Source organism: Paroedura picta, chromosome 13, assembly GCF_049243985.1.
Source record: "Paroedura picta isolate Pp20150507F chromosome 13, Ppicta_v3.0, whole genome shotgun sequence".
Taxonomy (NCBI): domain Eukaryota; kingdom Metazoa; phylum Chordata; class Lepidosauria; order Squamata; family Gekkonidae; genus Paroedura; species Paroedura picta.
Genome location: NC_135381.1, coordinates 34606196 through 34624919, shown reverse-complemented (window position 1 = coordinate 34624919; position 18724 = coordinate 34606196). Strand labels below are relative to the sequence as shown.

At 46.1% G+C, this 18724-nt stretch overlaps 1 protein-coding gene across 8 annotated transcripts; it reads right to left on the bottom strand.

The window, feature by feature from the left end:
- Window positions 1–524: 524 nt before the first annotated feature.
- ZDHHC9 (zDHHC palmitoyltransferase 9) lies at window positions 525–18359 on the bottom strand. 8 transcript variants are annotated; one of them, XM_077309328.1, is made up of 11 exons: window positions 18197–18312; window positions 17159–17291; window positions 15881–16146; window positions 6640–6800; window positions 5826–5984; window positions 4615–4752; window positions 4420–4466; window positions 4156–4260; window positions 3320–3423; window positions 2886–3048; window positions 525–2604 (listed from the first exon to the last, which is right to left on the bottom strand). In XM_077309328.1, exons 3-11 carry the CDS (start codon window positions 16045–16047, stop codon window positions 2503–2505), a joined length of 1146 nt encoding a protein of 381 aa, XP_077165443.1. In that variant the 5' UTR covers window positions 16048–16146; window positions 17159–17291; window positions 18197–18312; the 3' UTR covers window positions 525–2502. The 8 variants fall into 8 exon arrangements, with proteins under 8 accessions (XP_077165443.1, XP_077165442.1, XP_077165441.1 ...); XM_077309327.1 differs by having other exon boundaries at window positions 18162–18272; XM_077309326.1 differs by lacking the exon at window positions 18197–18312 and adding an exon at window positions 17790–17936.
- Between the last annotated feature and the right edge of the window lie 365 nt (window positions 18360–18724).

Genomic DNA, 18724 nt, shown 5'->3' with positions numbered 1-18724 from the left:
AGAACAGGGCTCTAGAGTTGCGATGATGAAATGTTAACTCATGCTTGGAGTCCGTCCCCTCAGCCTCTGCTCCATGTGGTGTAGGAAGCCCAGTCTTCCTCTAAGCAGGGCTTGAGCATTGTGGCTGGAAACAAGAGAAGGTGGCAACAGAACACAGCCAATAGATCACAGCAGGGTTGTCAAACTGCGGCCCTCCAGATGCCCATGGACTACAATTCCCATGAGCCCCTGCCAGCGAACGCTGGCAGTGGCTCATGGGAATTGTAGTCCACGGACACCTGGAGGGCCGCAGTTTGACCACCCCTGGATCACAATATGGCTGTCTGCTCATGTTAAGGAAAGTCAAACCTATGATTTCTGTTCAGTAAGTTCCCTTGTCTGCTTGAGGGCAGCAGTTGGTTAAAGCTCAACTGAAGGTGGTCTGCACCGCAAACCCTAGCATGAAAGGGAAGGCGGAAATCCATGTAGCTAGATCCAGTGCAGTCCAACCTGGCACATGACAAAACACACATATACAAGTAATCTAAACGAATTCCAAAGCCTTCATTGAGATCAGAAGAACACACTGAAGCCTCGAGGCAGCCGGGACCATCCTGCTCCCTGGAGCAATTTGACACAGTAGATTAAAAAATATACCCCAAACAAGACGTTTGCAACACTGGTGAGATCTGGTCAATAACACAGGAGACGGGCGGAGGTCTCTGCCCTGGACTCAGGAAGGAGGCCAACAGAAAGGCAGAGAAACACTGCCGGATGCGCATCTGCCTGTGCTTAGCTCTCAGCAGGTGCAGCAGGCAAGATGATGTCACACAGACCCCATTCTGTGTTAACCCAGCAGTGCCCCATCAATAGCTGGGGACACGGTTGAAACACTCTCTGATCCTTCTTCCACAAAGAACTAAGGCAGAGAAGCACGGTGGGGGGCTTGGCAGGGAGAAGAAAAGTGTTCCCCGGCCCAAGCAGAGCTGCGATTCTCACTGCCCTAAGACAAGTAAGAAATTAATGCAGGCTTTGCTGGCTCGATTCAGGTTTAGGTTCAGGGTTCTGGAAAGCAAACAAAGCTATTTCCAGTCCCCCTTCTTCCTGGATCTGCATCTGAGAAAAGGTAAAACCTTCACAGGCAGAGAAGATTGGCAGTTATCTATACCCTCCCCAGGAAAGATGGAAGAGCCATTCAACTTGGTGACAGCTGAACCCCATATACAGAAAAGGGTTTTTTGAACGTGCCATTCAGACAGCACACAAAAGTCTTCCTGTCATGGAAACTAGCATGTCAGTGAACTTGTGTCTTGGCTTTATGATAAATTTGGATGTGGAGGCACACAAAAATAACTCCTCACCAAGTGTCTGTATAGCACAATCCAGGAAACATATCCCCATACAGTTTCATTAAGCAGTTCATCTCCAAGAACATGGAGGCAATCTGAAATGGCACAGAAGGAAACCTGATTAGACACCAATTTGTGGCTTCTGGCATGTTCACCTCGAACACAGAGACTTTCCACGTAGCTCGACTTTGAGCCAGCCTCCTGCATCATATATACAAAGGGTGGGTTGGAGGAGACAAGAGGGTATTCAAAGTGTCGCTACCACAGAGCCAAGTGATATCTAGAGTATTGTTTTGCACTGAATGCAGAGTGCTGGGATTTATAGGCCTTGGAACAGAACCCGCATCTCCTACACTTCCACACAGTGATGGCACCTGGTCTTTAAAAAAAAAAAAACCTCTTGGCTCTCTTGCAGCTTGGGGACCTCATAGCCCCACCCATCTTTTCAGCAGCCATGACTGAACTGCTAACCCATTCAAGCTCTAATACCAAAAAAAAGAGAGAAGTGGGTGGAGAGCAAAGAGTGACAGAGAAAAAGGGGAGGGGGAATACAGACTACACCATAGATTTCTGATATACTTGACGGAGGGGCCAAGACCACAAAGGATTCCGGATTCCACCTTCTGATTATGTTGTAATGTAGGGCCACTGGGGGTGCCAAGCTCCTGTATGGCACTGGTAATTAGGAAACATTTATGAAGAGTCCTGCTTATGCAGCTGGTTGGTTGTGCTTCCCACCAGCCACCTGGCTCCACTGGTAAAGTCATCCCGATTCAAACAGCAGGCAATATAGCGACCACGAGACAGGATGGAATATTGCCGGCCAGCAGCTGCTCCTTTCCAGCAGGCTTCACGCAATGTCAGGGCCGGGGCCGGAGAGGCAAATCCACTTAGTGTCAGAGACTCGAGAGAGGACCCTGCCCCAGCCAGCAGTGGTGGCCTCTTGAAGGGAGAGAGGCTCTCAGCAGCACAATGGGTGCTCAGCATCCATTTGGAAAGGAGTGCAGACAGACTTCAGTTTCAGTTGGCAGACACTGGGTATCATCACTGATGAACAAACAGCCAAAAGGGAACTGGAAGGCCACCATTTGCCCAGCTGTCTCCGTCCTTGCCCCTCTGCAGCTCCACACGGAGCGGGACAAAACAAAAACAGTCTTCACGTCCGCTCCAGAGGCTAATGCGTTGGCTGCCCATGATCCACGGACGGAACAGATTGCTCCACAACAGCAGGTTGCTGCACCATTTCTTGTGGCACGTTGCATGTTGGCACAGGGAGCTGGGGGGAGGGAAGGAGAGGGAGAGAGAGAGATAGTTCAGAGGAGAGGCTGACAACAGCAGAATACTCTTCCAAAAGAAAAGACTGTTCACCCCTGTAATTCTGGAAGTTTCTCTTGAGATGTTGCAGGTGGGGCTAGAAGTTGTGCATGCTAGAAACCATTATGCAAAGAACCCTCAATCAATTTCCCCTGCCCATCAATAGAAGGGCACTGCTCCTACCAAGTCTGGAAGAACTTTTGCTAAACAGACTCCAGGCAAGGTGTAGTGCACCATACTTACTGCACTCTCCTCCGTAAGGTTATGGCCCTCTCCTGGGGCACCAGTGGTTTCCTGGACACTGGGTTCCTCTGTGCTCTTCTCCTCCTGTGTTCTCAGCTCCAGCCCATTGCTGCCCTCGTGGGCTGTGATCTCTTGCAGCAAGATGCCCCGTCTATCCAGTACACTGCAAGAAGGAGAATCAGGAAAAGTGGAAGAATCACCTTTCCTCCTGCTTAGTGACCAATTCAGCAAAATACACGCCATGTCTGACCCCAACCTCAACCGAGCCTGAAATGTCAAGAGGGGCAACAATGCAGCCTGGGAGAAAAGGAAAGTGAAAAAGGCTACCCCATATATAATGGAAGAGCATCTCTCTCACTTCTGCTGCACATAAGTTTGTGTTCTATATTCTACTGGGCCCAGCTCAAATGTCCAGACCCAGATCAGACCATTACCTGGGAGGCAGAGGTCCACACAGAACTTCACAGCAGTTTTTCACAATGTTGCCATGGCTATAGGGATTCTGCACACGGTTCTTCCCAGTCCAGGAACCCTTGATCTGAAAGAACAGCATGAGGCAGAAGGTGCCCCAGAAGAAATCTGAGTCTCTGCCAGTCCTAGTCCACAGGATGGCACCTCCAATGGAAAGGGCATCTGTCATTTTATCATGGCTTTCCTGTCATGTTTCTTTCAGAGCATGGCACATGCTGTTTTACTAATTACTTCAGTCCCACAAGAATCCCTTAATCATTCACAAAACAATTGGGCTCCAACAGAGTCTGGTATACCCATCAAGGACTCAACTGTTGCTTAGCTGCATATACAGGCTGAGATCATTATTTTTACCTCATGTCTTTCTCAAATGCTAAGTTACCTCCACTCTTACCTTCCATAAAGGCCATTCCCTAAAAATACAGGATGCAGGGGGGGAAAACATCCCTAAAATGGCAACAGAAGGATGGGTGGGCTAGAGAAATTCCTCCCTCCCAAGAAACTAAGCTATTTATAGAAAGGGTCCATTATGTACTGTTACAGAAACTTAAATGGTTCAAATCCATCCAAAGAAGAAAGGACACTATTTGCATAGAACTAAAACCACAGCTGCCTAGGGGAACAGTAAAGGCCTAGACTCCTAATGGGTTTCCTAGCCAGCATCCCCCATTCACAGTGTTTCTACTGAGACTGTAGATAGTTACATCTTGCAGTCCACTGCAGAGCAAGACAGGCAGAATGAGCAGGGAAGAAGCTGGTCATTCATAAGAGGCTGGAAGATCATGGGTTAAATACTCACATCTTCATTCGTTGTCTGGTTCAGTGCAACCAGGAAAGTGTGGAAGCCAGTTAAGCCCACCACAGACCACAGCGTGAAGAAGCAGATCAGAACCTCCAGGACCGTAGGCAGTCGAATTAAGGAACATGAGCCATATAGCAGGCTATTTAGCTTCTCCTTTCACTGCAAGCTGCCCTTCCCACTCCCTATCATCTCTGGCCCTTTTTTTCTGACCTCTCCTCCTGCAACAGAGAGGCAGCTACAGTGGAAGTCAAAAGGATATGTCCCTGGGGTTTCTTTCAGAGTGTTCAAAAAGCCAGTTTGCAGAGATTCTGGAGAGGGAGAAGGAAAGTGATCAGTCTACAAAACCAAATATATCAAGAAATGGGGTAGGGACCATTCTTTCCTTCCCAGGCACCCAGCCAACCTCCAGCAGCCTTCACCCCACCACTCCCAAATCTGAAGACGGTCAGAACTCACTCAGGGCAACATAGACAATGTTGAAGGAGAAGATGTAGATGGTGAGAAGAGACAAGGAGAGGATGAAGAGGTAGAAGTAACGGTAGTTCCTCTTCCCGACACAGTTCCCCACCCAGGGACAGTGGTGATCAAATCGTTCTGCATAAGAGAGACAAGGCAAGGCAGCATCAGCAAAACGCCACCTCTTTCTGCTGGCCACACAACCTGCAGCAAGAGCTGGTGTATATATACATATCAGAATTCTGTTATCAGGCTGAATACATTGCAGCTCCTCTACCTATGCCCAGTATGGATTGGTTCACTTTTTCTTTTAATGCTATTGTCAAGTGGCAGCTTTTCCTCTATTATACCACATGAAAAAATAAATAAAAGGGGTGAAATAGACCCTGAAGAAATTCTTTTCTAGAATTATCCAGATATGGCATCCAGAGATATATGGATGTTAATGAAAAATTCACATGATTTGGTCAGTTTAGTATGTAATTGATGAAGCTCTACAGTCAGGCACATCTGTCCCAAAACCTGCTGCATGGAGGCAACACACCCACTGGACAATCTCAAGCGTTACTATGTGATCACAGTACACAACAGCACAAGATACAGATTTCCCACATAAGCTTAGCTTTACTTACCAAGGAAAGAAGTCACATAACTGGACCTTGCCGCTAAAGAGGAATTCTGATGTTTGCAAAAAACTCCTCAACTCCCTTCCATGACCAGCAGAGTGAAATTTATATAAGCCACAGAATCCAGAGTTCCTTGGCAGGGAATTACTATAATCTTTAGCACTGTATATAACAGTTAGAGCCTCTTGTGGCGCAGAGTGGTAAGGCAGCAGACATGCAGTCTGAAAGCTCTGCCCATGAGGCTGGGAGTTCAATCCCAACAGCCGGCTCAAGGTTGACTCAGCCTTCCATCCTTCCGAGGTGGGTAAAATGAGTACCCAGCTTGCTGGGAGGCAAACATTAATGACTGGGGAAGGCACTGGCAAACCACCCCGTATTGAGTCTGCCATGAAAAACGCTAGAGAGCGTCACCCCAAGGGTCAGACATGACCCGGTGCTTGCACAGGGGATACCTTTACTTTTTATATAACAGTCAGGCTAACAGTGCAGTTCATCTCATTTCTGTCTGAAAGAAGTCCCTTAATAAACCTCCTTTAAGTCAGAAAAACAGCCCCATAGAGCGCTGAGCCCAGCTCTACTACTTACCCACACAGTTATCACAAATGCTGCAGTGTGAGGCACGGGGTGGACGGAAGATCTTGCATGTGTAGCAGTATTTCAGCTTCACTATCTGGTTATTGATCTGGAAGTTCTTAATACGTGGTGGCGGCCGCTGGCCCGGTGGCACCGTTCCATTGGTTGCCTCTGAAGATGCAAACCAATCTATGATTATTGTTTGTATAGGGGTGACAATAATTGTGTGAGGATTGCCCACCGCAGATACTTGTGATTGTAAAATCACACTTCTTTATTAGGTAGCACTGGTGCAGCAACATATACACTTCTGCTTCAACTGAGGATAGGTCATCTGTTCAGATGTTATATTGCTTTTGGGGTACCACCCCCACTCCCCCCACAAGGCAATGCTTCATCAGGTCGCAGAAGAGATCGTAAATAAGATGGTAGGATCAGCCTAGATGTCGGACTGGCCCAAGGGAACAGGAATTACAAAGGGTGTGAAAGGCAAGGAGCACAGCATGCAGGGGTGGGGAGGGGAAGTAGATGACCAGGAGATATGAGCTACATGTGAAAATCCCAGGACAAAATGGCTGCTGGCTCCCTCTAAACAAAAAGGGCTTGCACAATACAACAAATACTGCAACATGGTACCATCACAGAGGAATCAAATCAAACTGGATCACCTTAAACATGGCAAAGCCCACAGGGTTTTGACAAATTGATGTCTCATCATCGTTCAAGATAAAAATGGTTTTCCTTCCCTCATCATGCTGGAGGATTCTGACATCCAAAGGTCTGGTTTCCTGATCAATCTACACATGGTACAAAAACACAGGCTTACCAATCTCCAGCTCAATGAAAGCTGCCTCATCAGGTAGAGCTCGTGGAATGACACCAGGATCGCTGAAACTTGTCCGCAAAAGTGTGGCCATTGCAAACAGGAAGAGGACCACAGCAAAGACGGGGATGGCTGGGGAGAGCTGGACAGCCAGATAGCGGCATCTGCAGCAAGACAGAAACCCAGAGGGACCGCAGATCAGCCACAAAGTCTACTGCAGGGCAAATTAAGCTTTCAGGAAATAATCAAGGCAGTATCATGGCTTTAAAAGTTCATCTCTTAATAGTTATCTCTATATGAGGTTTAATATTACAGAACAAGAAAGACATCACTAGAAATATCAAGACTGTGCAAAAGGGCTGCAGGAATATCAGAAAAGGAACCACAAGGGTATGGGAGCTGGCAGGATTTTACTTGGAGCTCTCGGTTACTTTTTCAAAGACAGTATCTTTATAATTGCTCCTTTTATCAATGAGAAGAGTTTAGAAACATTCAAGCAGATCCTGATGAAGGGACATACTAAAACATATTGCAGAGAATACATTTTGTAGTCACTGTTCCTTCCAAATAAGTTACAGGAATTAAATGAATTTCTGGATGACCTCTGGAATATATTTTAAAGCAAGGATAATTGGCTGCTTACACTTTAGACAAGATCAAACAGAAAAGAGAAATAGTCTGACAATATATCAGTTTCTGAAAGACTGCTGGAGTTCATTGGCATGGCTGTGATCCTGACATTCCATGCACAAAATCCAATCTGTGCTTTTGTTGACAAACGGAGTTTAGAGATCTTCCAGCAACTTCAAATGAAGGCTTACAAAACAAGGCAACTGATGCAGCATCCTGCACTATTCCCTAGGCTTCTGCTGTGGCCATTACTGAAAATTAATCTTGGAACAGAGCTCTATACCAGTAACTGAAAGTGCCAGGAAGGGTTGTAATTAAAGAACAGCCCCATTAAAAGTATGACATCGGCAAAAATTTACAGGGTCACATAATTTATTCTGGTCTCAGCATCTGACACAAGCCTCTGTAACATAGCCAGCACACAAATGCTGGAGTCTCCCTTCCTACTCCAGTATCTGAGATCCAGGTGCAGCAACACAGAGGAATCCAAGAAGCAATTAGTACAAAGATTAGAGTGCAGCACTGCTTGGGAATGGGTGAATTGCTTCCTTTCTCTATCAGCTGTTGAAATCCACCGCCAACTAAAACCTGAGGTTTCAGAATAGAACAGAACACAGAGATGCGTGGAACACAACCATGCCTCCTCTCCTCTACCCTTGAAGATCCTATCCACAGTCAACCTGATTAAAAAAAAAACTGCCTTGTGACAAGTAAGCTACACACTAAAGAAGGTGGGGACAAAACCAACAGTGGCTTCTCACAGCACAACACCCGAGAGCAGAGGGATCCATCAATCCTCTGGCTTCAGCTGTCAAAAACAGCTCCTCCCATGCTGCAAGAGCAGGAAGTGGGTTGCTTGCACCTGCTCTGCAGAACTGATTTCCCTGTTTGGAGGCCACAGGGAGCAACCTCTGCATGGAGCAAAAACCAAGGAGGGTCAAACAAACAACCCCAGGTGTTTCTGCAGCCTCCCTTACCCCTGTTGCTCTTGCCTCTTTTATATTAACACCCACATCAAGGAGCTAGTCCTAGTTGGGGCTCACATTGCACAGCATCCAGTTTGTCACTCTAGTTAAAGTAGAACAACCACAGTGACACTCTAAATTTGTTCTGCTGCTTCAAACCAACACGGAAAACAGGGGAATGTATCTAAGCTCCGGTCCCCACTGGGGGGAAACGTGGAACATAAATGTAAGTTAGATAAAGAAAGAGATGAAACTCTGGAAACTATTAACATTTCAGAGTGGTTAGTGGGAACCTGAGGATTAAGGATTCATCCATCACCATTTTCAGAGCCGTTTATCACATCTGGACTACCATAATCTTTCTAAACAGGTAACTTGCAAGTTCCATCACAGATCTGGTCCAGCAGCTATATTGTTACAGAATCCTGCTACTTAAATGTTTTTGGCATTCTAAGCATTTTTCAAAAATGTATCACCTATCTGATAAGCTATCTTTGGCTGTCTAAAATTAAGATTTTAAATTAGAAACTCAGCCTTTTTAACAAGGGTGGCATCTGGTAACTAGATGAGCCAGCTCAACTAATGTCCCATCAGAACAATCTCGTAAACAGGCTGAATTTTCCTCTGCATACTAGATTTGGAGTAGAGAAAGCAGAGGAAGAACTCCAGGTACATGAGCCCATGGGTCTTATCATCCACTAAACAGAAGCCATGTTTAGAAAAATGCTTTCCAGTAGCCCTAACTTCTTTTTGCCACCCACCCACCATTATCACCAAAACACATATAAATCTGTGAAGCTCTATTCAATGCAGTCTTTTGCACTCCAAACAAAACTCATATTTTCAGCCAGTGGGAACATATTTAACATCCCCTGTATAACAAAAGGCATTTATACCACTCAAAAATAAAATATAAGAAAGCCAGCATAAAAGTAACAACATCCTTTAAATTTTACAAAAGGTGAGAAAGCAATTCACGCAACAGATGAAAAATAGTAACACAGCAGCAAAATGTCATTAATGGTCAAAACTGGGGGGGGGGATGTTCTTACTTAGTACCTAAAATTCAGGAAAGTAGATGCTATGTGAAAAGAACACATGGAGGGAATGCCATGCACAAGGTAACACAGAAAAATCTGGATTTCTGGTGGTTACTGATCAGTCCCCCTAAAGGGCATTCAGACCCTTCCAACAATGATTTCAGAAGTCCAGCAACAGGCAGAACTTCAGCTCCTATAACAGAAGGCTTGTCCCAAGATTTAAGGACTGCATCATTCAAAAATATACAAACTAACTGGAAACTTAGGCAAAGAGGGCCCCAAAGCATTCCGGAAGTACAATCACATGACTCTGACAAACCCAAACAGTGATGATGCAAGTGCTTGGTGCTCCAACAGTTTTACATACCACCAACGTCATAAGCTATAATTATGAAACCCAACTGGTAATACTTGCAGGTTTACTCTTTATCTCCCTCATTTATGGATCCCTGATGCTGCCAGCTAGGGTAAAAGGAACCTAGAACATATATCCTTCTGTATTAAAATCTTAAAACCTCCTTCCTCACATATCTACAAGCGCCTCTTAAGAAAAGGCAATCCTCCTAGCAAAGAAGTTTTGGAAGCTAAATGGTGAAAGTTTTGACACATCAGCAAAATATACAGGCACTATATAGATCTCCTGCAGGCCCACTGGCTGCCCTCCCAGGCAATCATGTCAGACATCCAATTCTTAAAGATTTCTACCAGCATCTACCCTTGGAGTATGTCCAAGCCTTTCCCCACAATTTAAGAACTACCCAGCAAACAAGCAGAGACAGAAACAATCAAAAGGAAACAACAGGAAAGACATACGGACTTCAGAAACAGCTACCTATTGACAGGCTCACATTATGCCACTTAATACAGGCTGCTAGGAGCAACCAGACCGCAATGCAAGAAAATGTCAGAGTAATGCCTAATCACTGGCAAATAGCAACTCACACAACACACACTGCCTCATTAATAATTCTAGGAGGTAGTCATCTCTCTCTGGCTCCACACCACACACCAATAATGCCTTACTTACTTAAACTTTATACCCTGCCTTTCTCCTCTGTGGGAACTTGAAGAGCCATTCCCCTTTCTGTCCTCACAACAACCCTGCCAGGAGGAAGGTCAGGGTAAGAGTATGTGACTGGCCCAAGATTGCCCAGCAAGCTTACACAGCAGAGCAGAGGTTTAAACTCAGGTCTCCCAGACACTCTACCTACTGCACACACACCTGCTATACCCTATTGCCTGGGTGTATATTTCGGCTATCCATCCAGAAACGGGAATTATGCCAGTCGGGTGAGTAGCTATTTGTCTACCCTTTGCCCTAAAGGGCCATGCGCTCTTTAAATTAAGAAGCAAAAACAAGCAACTCAGGCAAGTGACACAGCACAGGGATATGTGTCTAGAAAACTAGCTTTAGGCCCGTCAATTGACCAATCACGGGTGATATATCAGGCAACAGCACAAGCAGAAAGTCAATGAGATGGAGGGCAAGATAATCAAACTACAGTCAAATATAAATCTGCTCCCCAAGGGGTGACTGCCAGTTGCCCCAAGTGAGCCTTGGTAGATTGCATGGCTGTACTCTCAGATTAAATTAAATAACTGCATCCTCTTTCACTGTTGCAAATATTTCTAAGCTATACCCAGAGCTGCTATATGTTGCATCAGATTCTGAACAAGCACATTTGGGGGAGCTTTTCCCCCTAGAATGAGCAAACAGAGCAGCACAGACAACAGTAGTAAATGCAACAGGCCTGAACCTTGCCCTGGGCAAACCTCAAGCAGTCAGGAGACAACAGTAACAAACAACTGCAGGAAATTATGCCAAACACAAATAATAAAACTTATCTTTAACCATAATAAAGTTCAAGTACCGTGAGGACAACTCAGCCCTACCTGATTGGCCCTCAGGAGCATCCACTCTCTCATGGAAGGTCAATGGCAGATCTGTCCTGCTCCCGACACTCTTTCCCTCCTCCCCCCCTGATGGAAGAAGAGCCAGGCCCCTCTGCTGGCCCACTTTCCAGAGAGTGGGGTGGTTGGGAGGGAGGAAGAGGCTCAGTCTGAGACTGAGTGTGGCCTTTGCACTCTCCTGACTTGGGGGGGAGATCCAGGAAAGGTCAGTCTCCAGCCTCACGGGGGCAAGTGAGGCTTTTTGGTGCACCACCCTGCACCCCGCTGAGAGGGGGGCACTGAAGAAGTAGAAAATGCCACCTGCTGGTCCCACAGGGTTCAGGGCCGCCTCTGGGTAGTCCTTTGCGCACACACACAATTGGGGTAGCTGCGGGAAAGTCTTTGTTCCACTTTTTCCGTTTCTCAATCTCCCTTTCTTTCACTCTTTCTATTTATTTTTCTCTTCCTTTCCACATTCCTCTCCCCTTCTTTTGTTCTCTCTTCCTTCCTCTTTCTCCCTCCCTCTCCCTACCTTCATTCCCTTACCTTCCTTCTTTACTTCCTTCCTTCTCATCTTTTTCTCGCTCTCTCCGTTCCTTCCTCTTTCTTTCTTCCACCCTCTCCCTTTGTCTAACTTTCTTCCTCTCCTCATCTTTCTCCCTCCCTCCCTCTTTCTGCTCCTTCCTCCCTCCTTCCCCATCTCTTTCTCTTTCTCACTCTCTCCCTTCCTTCATCCCTTTCATTCCTTCTTTCCTTCCACCTTCATCTCCTTTCCTTCCTTTTTGTTCTCCCATTTCCTTTATTTCCTTTTTCTTTCTCCCTCTTTTTCCTTCCTCATTTTTTTCTGTCTGCCTTCCTTCCTTCATTTCCCTCCTTCCTTCCTTTTCCTTCCTCCTTATTTCTTCCTCCTTCCCTTCTTTCCTTCCTTCTTTCTCCCTCCTTCCCTCCCCCTTTCTTTGTGTCTCCCTTCCTTTGTCCACCTTCCTTCATCCCCCTTCCTTTTTTCTGTCTTCCTTCAGTATTCCTTCCTTCCTTCTTCGTTCGCCCTCCCCCCTCTTTCCTTCCATCTTCCAGGGAGTTGCCTATTGTATTCCTGGATGCAACAGGCTTAGCCCCATGTCAGGTTTAACAGCAATCTAGACACATTTTAAAAAGAAGAAGAGTGTGCCCCAGAAACCCCCATATTCAAGAATCTGACTTTTACAGAGGAATATTTTAAGGGTAAATGAATTAGAATATCTAGTAACTTCTTCTGTAGTTCTCTAGTTAAAAAGTCCAAACTCAACAAACAGAACATCTGACAAACATTGTTGTACCGAGATACCTAAAGCAGCCGCTTAAGTGAGTCATAAATCAAAACTTATAAACAGCTTTTAGCATTGCTTTGACCTGCTGTAAAACCCAGGTTCAAATGCCAAACATTCCAAACCCTTGCTTCACATACAACCTCAGTCGAATCAAAAGCAATGTGCCTTATTTTTCTTCTACGTCAGCCACAAAAACGATACTATCACAATAAGCTGATCAACCCGCCTCCTCAGGTTAGGCCGTAGTATGAAACGCTGTGGCAAAACCAACACTGTGCTAAATAATTATACTCCAAGTATACACAGTACTCCCTGGCTTTATCCTTCACCATAGAGGGGTTTTTTTTACCTATGTTATTTTATCTATGTACAGAGATGGCTACCAGGATTTTACTCAGCAGAGTCTTGGGCAAACACACAGAAAGCTAAAGGGTGACAATCTGTAAATATTTCAGAACCACTCCACAACACTGTAGAATAATCAAAGCAGCACAGTCTGAATTCAGAAGTGCAACAGGAAGACAGTGGAGTGGTGAAGGGGTGTTTTTTTTTGGGGGGGGGGAGATTCCAAGTTTGAGACTTCACAACATGCAAAGCTCACACAGCAAAGTAAGACAGCCTGCCGATTACTTATATCAAGCAGACAAAACTTACCACTCTATGTTCTGTTTCTCCGGCCAAGACTTTGCCTTTATGTCCATTAACTAGATCCAGATCTGGAGGCAACTAGATGGGAGCCAGCACAGAACTCTCTCCTCACCTGGGATCAGTCAACATCTCATCACAAGAAACCCCATAGGATTTTGTATCAGAGCAATGTGTTTATTATATATTCTAACTTTCTGGGAATACTTCTGCCACCAGATTTATTTATTTGTTTGTTTGTTTACTCACTCATTGTATTTATATACTGCCTTTCCCCTGAGGTTCAGGGCGGTTTACAAAGAACGTAGAAAACAGTACATGGAACCTATTTTTTATGACATGTTAATAACTACAGCAATAATAATATTAACACTAATAACTAACAGAGGTAACGGACTATAACAGTGCAAACAGGTCCAGGGGCAGAATACATGAATGGAATTCTGGGAAGGAGGGAGAGAGCAGGAGCCCTGTAGATGTTGCAAGTATCGCTCGGTCTCAACCAAATGCCTGGCAGAAGAGCTCCCTTTTGCAGGCCTTGCAGAACTGTTTTAGCTCCCTCAGGGCCCTGATCTCCTCCGGGAGCTCATTCCACCACGTGGGGGCCAGGACACAGAAGGCTCTGGCCCTGGTTGAGACCAAGTGGGCTTCTTTAGGGCCAGGCAACATTAGCCAGTTGGTAGTGGCAGAGCATAAAGCTCTTTGAGGGGCATAGGTAAGGAGGCGGTCCCTCAGGTATACTGGGGCCTGATCACGCATGGCCTTAAAGGTAATTACTAGAACCTTTAGCCTGATCCGGAATCCAACTGGCAACCACTGTAGTTGATGGAGAATGGGCCGGATGTGGGACCTCCAAGGTATTGTTGTGAGGACCCTGGCCACTGCATTTTGGGCCAGCTGTAGTTTATGGATCAGGGCTAAGTTCAGGCCTGCGTAGAGTGAATTACAGAAGTCCAGTCTAGAGGTGACCGTCGCATGGATCACTGTGACTAGGTGTTCCGAGGCCAGGTAGGATGCTAGTATTTTGGCGTGACAAAGGTGGCAGAATGCCAGCTGTGCTATTTTGGGGATCTAGGCTTCCATTGTGAAGGAAGCATCCAGGATAACGTCCAGGTTCCTGCTGGAGTGACCTGTTGTGAGCTGCACACCATCGAGGGTGGGCAGATGCACTTCCTCACATGGACTCTTCCTACCCAGCCACAGGACCTCCATCTTTGAAGGATTCACCTTCAGACGACTCTGTTTGAGCCATCTCCAGTACAGAAGTCAAAGTAACCTCTCGGCTGGAAAGACTTGAAGGCTCAAAATGGGATTGGAAATACAAACTAAGGCCAACCTAACAATCCTGCTTTCAAGACAATGGTTGAAAGACATCAATCTTTTTATTATCCTTACAACTGTCATATTCACAAAGCCCTGAGAACTTATTGATATGCATGAATAAGATTAAAATTATGGCTGGACCCACTATATTAAGGATTCCTTTTACACTGTTGTGTACACTGCTCTTTGGAAACACCTATAGACTGAACAACCAGACCACCCTTTCACAGCTTTTTAACTGTTTAGAACCCCCTGAAACATTCTTCAGCCTTTAAGAAACCCCAGAAGTGGTGTGATCATGCAGAAACATAAATATGTGCATGCTCAGCCAGGGTGTCTCCTCTTCCACCCCCTCCAGGCTCATCATTGGCCATTTTGGGAGGGGGTGGGTTGACATGACCTTACATGGACATATACCTGATAAATGCAATGCAATCAATAATAAACAAACATTTAACACATTTTTAAACATATATTAAAATTAATTAACTCCATGTATTTGGGAAATCCTTCCAGGGCCGTCAAGAAACCACAGGGTTTCATGAGAGCCATAGGTACCATTGTTACAATTCCCTTTCAGGTTTTTCCCCCAAGGGAAAAAGTGATAAAGAAATTATGAGAAATAGGAGAAAGTGAGTTTCTTTAGGACCTAAGGCATGTGAATCGAAGTCTGTATATGCAATGTAAAATTGTTGTATATGTTAATGCTGATTTAGTTTTTTATAGAATAAATTACAATTCTGTACATGCTCTATAAAATAGTCTTGTATGTTACTTATTTTTAAAATATGATGCATTTAATATATGTTATGCTTTATAGCACTTTGATAAATTCCCCCTAATGAAACTGAACATGAAACACATGGGGTTATTCAACCATTAAATATCCTTGTACAATATTTGTTTTTTTAATCTTTGTAGCAATAATTAGAAAATACAGCCATTAAAATTGGAAACCTTGGAAATAAGAGGAATTGTCAACGCCTGCCCTAAGGGCCCATAAAAATTCTAGAAGACAAGCATGATTCTAATCCATGATTATTTTTACTTGGGTCTCAAGGTATAGGGCTGCACACATATTCCAGTATGAGGAGAGGGGTGTGGTTCATACCTACATGAGTTTGATATGTGTGAACAAGAGATACAAGAGTACTCACATAGGCTCCAAATCTGCAACTGAGAACCCTGGTAAATACAGAGTCCTGATCACACATACAGGATCTCTAAACCTACACTTATAAGCACATAGGACCATTTGCAAGTCATACCAATGTGTAAAAAATTGGAGAATGGCCATATGTACAATCCTGATTCCCCCTACAGATGCTCCTTATTCCATGCTCCAAGCCCGAAAAACCAACACAAACAAAAATCTCATACTCTAGTTTCTCTTCACACAAAGAAAAATCTCCAAAACACATAGTTTCAATTATTACAAACTTACTCAAATGCAAAGAAAAGGGTACATGTTCCCACAATGAGGAACAAAGTCAGGTAGAAGATACCCTTCTGTCGGGCCATCATGACACGCCCATCACAACAGAACGTATTCCTTCCTGGCAGCTTCTCCCATTTCCGCGTCACCTTCTTTCTTGCTATCATCACAGACATGACTGCACCTTCACAGAAGGCAGGACAGATGAGCTATGGTCCGTCTCCACTCCAGCCACTGGAATGTACACACCATCCTCAGAGGCCCAGCCTCAGCCCCTGAAAAGAGAGACAAGGAATCATAGTAGCTCCTCACGAGGCATCTACACTGGGGAAATAAAAGATGACCAGCTATGATTAGAGGGATTACATCCGTCCTGGCACACCCATACTCTACACCCTGATTTAGTCATTCACCAATCAGCACTTTCATAAGCAACAGAAAGATCCAGTCCAACCCAACAGGAAGAACAGAATGTGGCTAGTGCAATAAACTCCTAGCACTTGGGAAACCTATACATGCTTAGGGCTTTATAAGAGATTGCAATTGTCCTGTGGCAAAAGAGTAGCTGCAGGCTGGCTAAAACAGCCCCAAGACATACTTACTTATGAGTAAATTTCCCCTCACACTATGTGGGTGAATGTCAGGCAAGCCCCAACAACTGCAGTGACACCTCCCATGAGATTTGCTTTTTAGCACATGGCAAGTCAAGTCAATTAAGATTACACCCTTGCCTTGCTCTTATTGAAGAATGTCTGGCAAGATTTACATTCACAGCACAGAGATTTTTGTACTAACCTTATTCCAAGGCCAAATGTAGATAATTAAATCTACAATGGGGCATCTCACTTAGCAGAAAAATAACTAGCTAGGAGGTTTTGCACTAAGTTCAGGCCTTCCAGCACAGGTTTCAAAGAGATGCCCTCCAATGGGTTACTCCAAAAATATCCAGTAGAAAAGCTCCTTTTACAGAGCACAACAACATAGTTTATTTAAAAATAAAGGCTTATTGCATTCTTCCTGCCCCGCCCTTACTTTTTATTCCCCTCTTATAAAGTATCCCTCACAGCAAAATATGGAAAAGTGGTATGCTGTCCAAAATCTAATGTACTTTTCCTCTTTGGCTTTGTTAATTCCCACATGCTCACAATAGTTTAATGTACAAGGCAGGTATATTTCAGACAAAAGGTACAATATTAGACAAGAAAGAAACATTTACAGAATCTCAAATAGTGTGACTATAAATTAAAAAGGCAAGGCAACCGATCTGTTCCGTTAACGTAATCTAACCTTTGTGTACTCCCATCAGCAGATGTTCAAGGAAGTAACAAGGCAGATTCCCCCTAAGCATTCAAAGGCACTCTTCCAGTTGTAACATGTGGGTTCTACTCCAGTGTAATGATTGGGAAAGGACCAGTCATACCTGCTCGTCGAACCGAAGCAAGAAACAAAAAGAGGGATCTTATTTCCAGGCAATCTGCGATTCTTTCAGCACCTGGGAAAGCAGGCGCCTTCCCAGGGCTCGTGGCTACGGGATGGGGAAAAAAACGCCCCCCAAGAACCTCCGCCTTCCCTCTCTCGAAAAGCAGCCGCCCAAGCGCCTCGCTTCATTGACTATGCTTCATTAGTACTGAAAATCTAGACTTCTCCGATGGCTGCCTCGCATTCCCACACCCGATTCAGTTGCTAGAGAGACGCATCACAAAACCCTGGACGATCCCCGCTTGACGCCCCACCCGTGCCTCCTGCAAGCGCCACGAAAACACAAGAGCCCAAAATGTGCAAGAAGAGAGAAATTTGCAAGAAGAGAGAAAGCGAGATGGGCGGGCGGGCGAGGCCAGGCAGCTGGATCCGCCTCCCACCCACCCTGCAACCCCGCGCGCCTTCAGGTGCGCCTGCCTCCCATTGTTCCCGACGTGACCTTGTCTCCCCGCCGGAATCCCGACGACCGGGGCCGGGCCGCGTCCGACACGCGTCTCCGCAAGCCGCCCGCCCGCACGTGCACCGAGGGGACACACCCAGTGCCTGGAAGGACGGCCGCGCGAGGAAGGGCCCGGCCACGCGCCACGACAACCCCCCCCCCACGTACACACACACACCCACTCACACGCCACTCCCGCCCCCGCTGTGATTGACAGGCGGGCCTAACGTGCGTCCTGAGGGAATCGACCGGGCCCCGCCCCCACCCGCTCAGACCCGATTCCGGGGCTGGGCTGGAGGAGTGACAGTTGACAGCCGCCGCGGCCGGGGAAAGAGAAAAACGCGACGGCGGTTGCGCGTCTTTTTCCTGTACCTCCGCGGCTCCCATAGTCTTCTTCTGCCCCATACCTGCCGTTTAACGGTCGCGGGGCCGAGGCCGGTCTCCTCTTTCTAAGGCCTTGCCCCTCTAGTGGAACGCTGACGGGGAAGTGGGGAGGGGCTCGGGTGCTGATTGGGTGAATTCTCCCTCGATGCCGCCTCCTCGTTCAAGGAGAGACCGGCGATTGGCTTGAGGGGCACGTCTGTCATCACTCTCGCGGGCGGGGTGGGGGAAGCCAGGAACGAGGGCGACGGCGAGTCTCTCCTCGGAGAGGAAAGCAGCATTGGTTCTCTCGCGACTGGGTCCGCCTCCTGCCCTAAAAGGCGGCTTCTGATAGATGGGCGGGTGTGTCATTCACCTTTGGGAAGAAACTGGGGCTTTCTTTCGCGGAGCTGTTCCTCGTTGGCTCGCTCACGCCCAAACATTACCTTCTCGGGCGGGACTAGGGCTTTCATTGGCCCACCGACACGTCATTCAAAACGATCACCGCCGGTGAGAAGGCTTGATTGGCTGAGCTAAGAATTGAGGGATGGAAAGGCCTATTGGGATCTTTGACG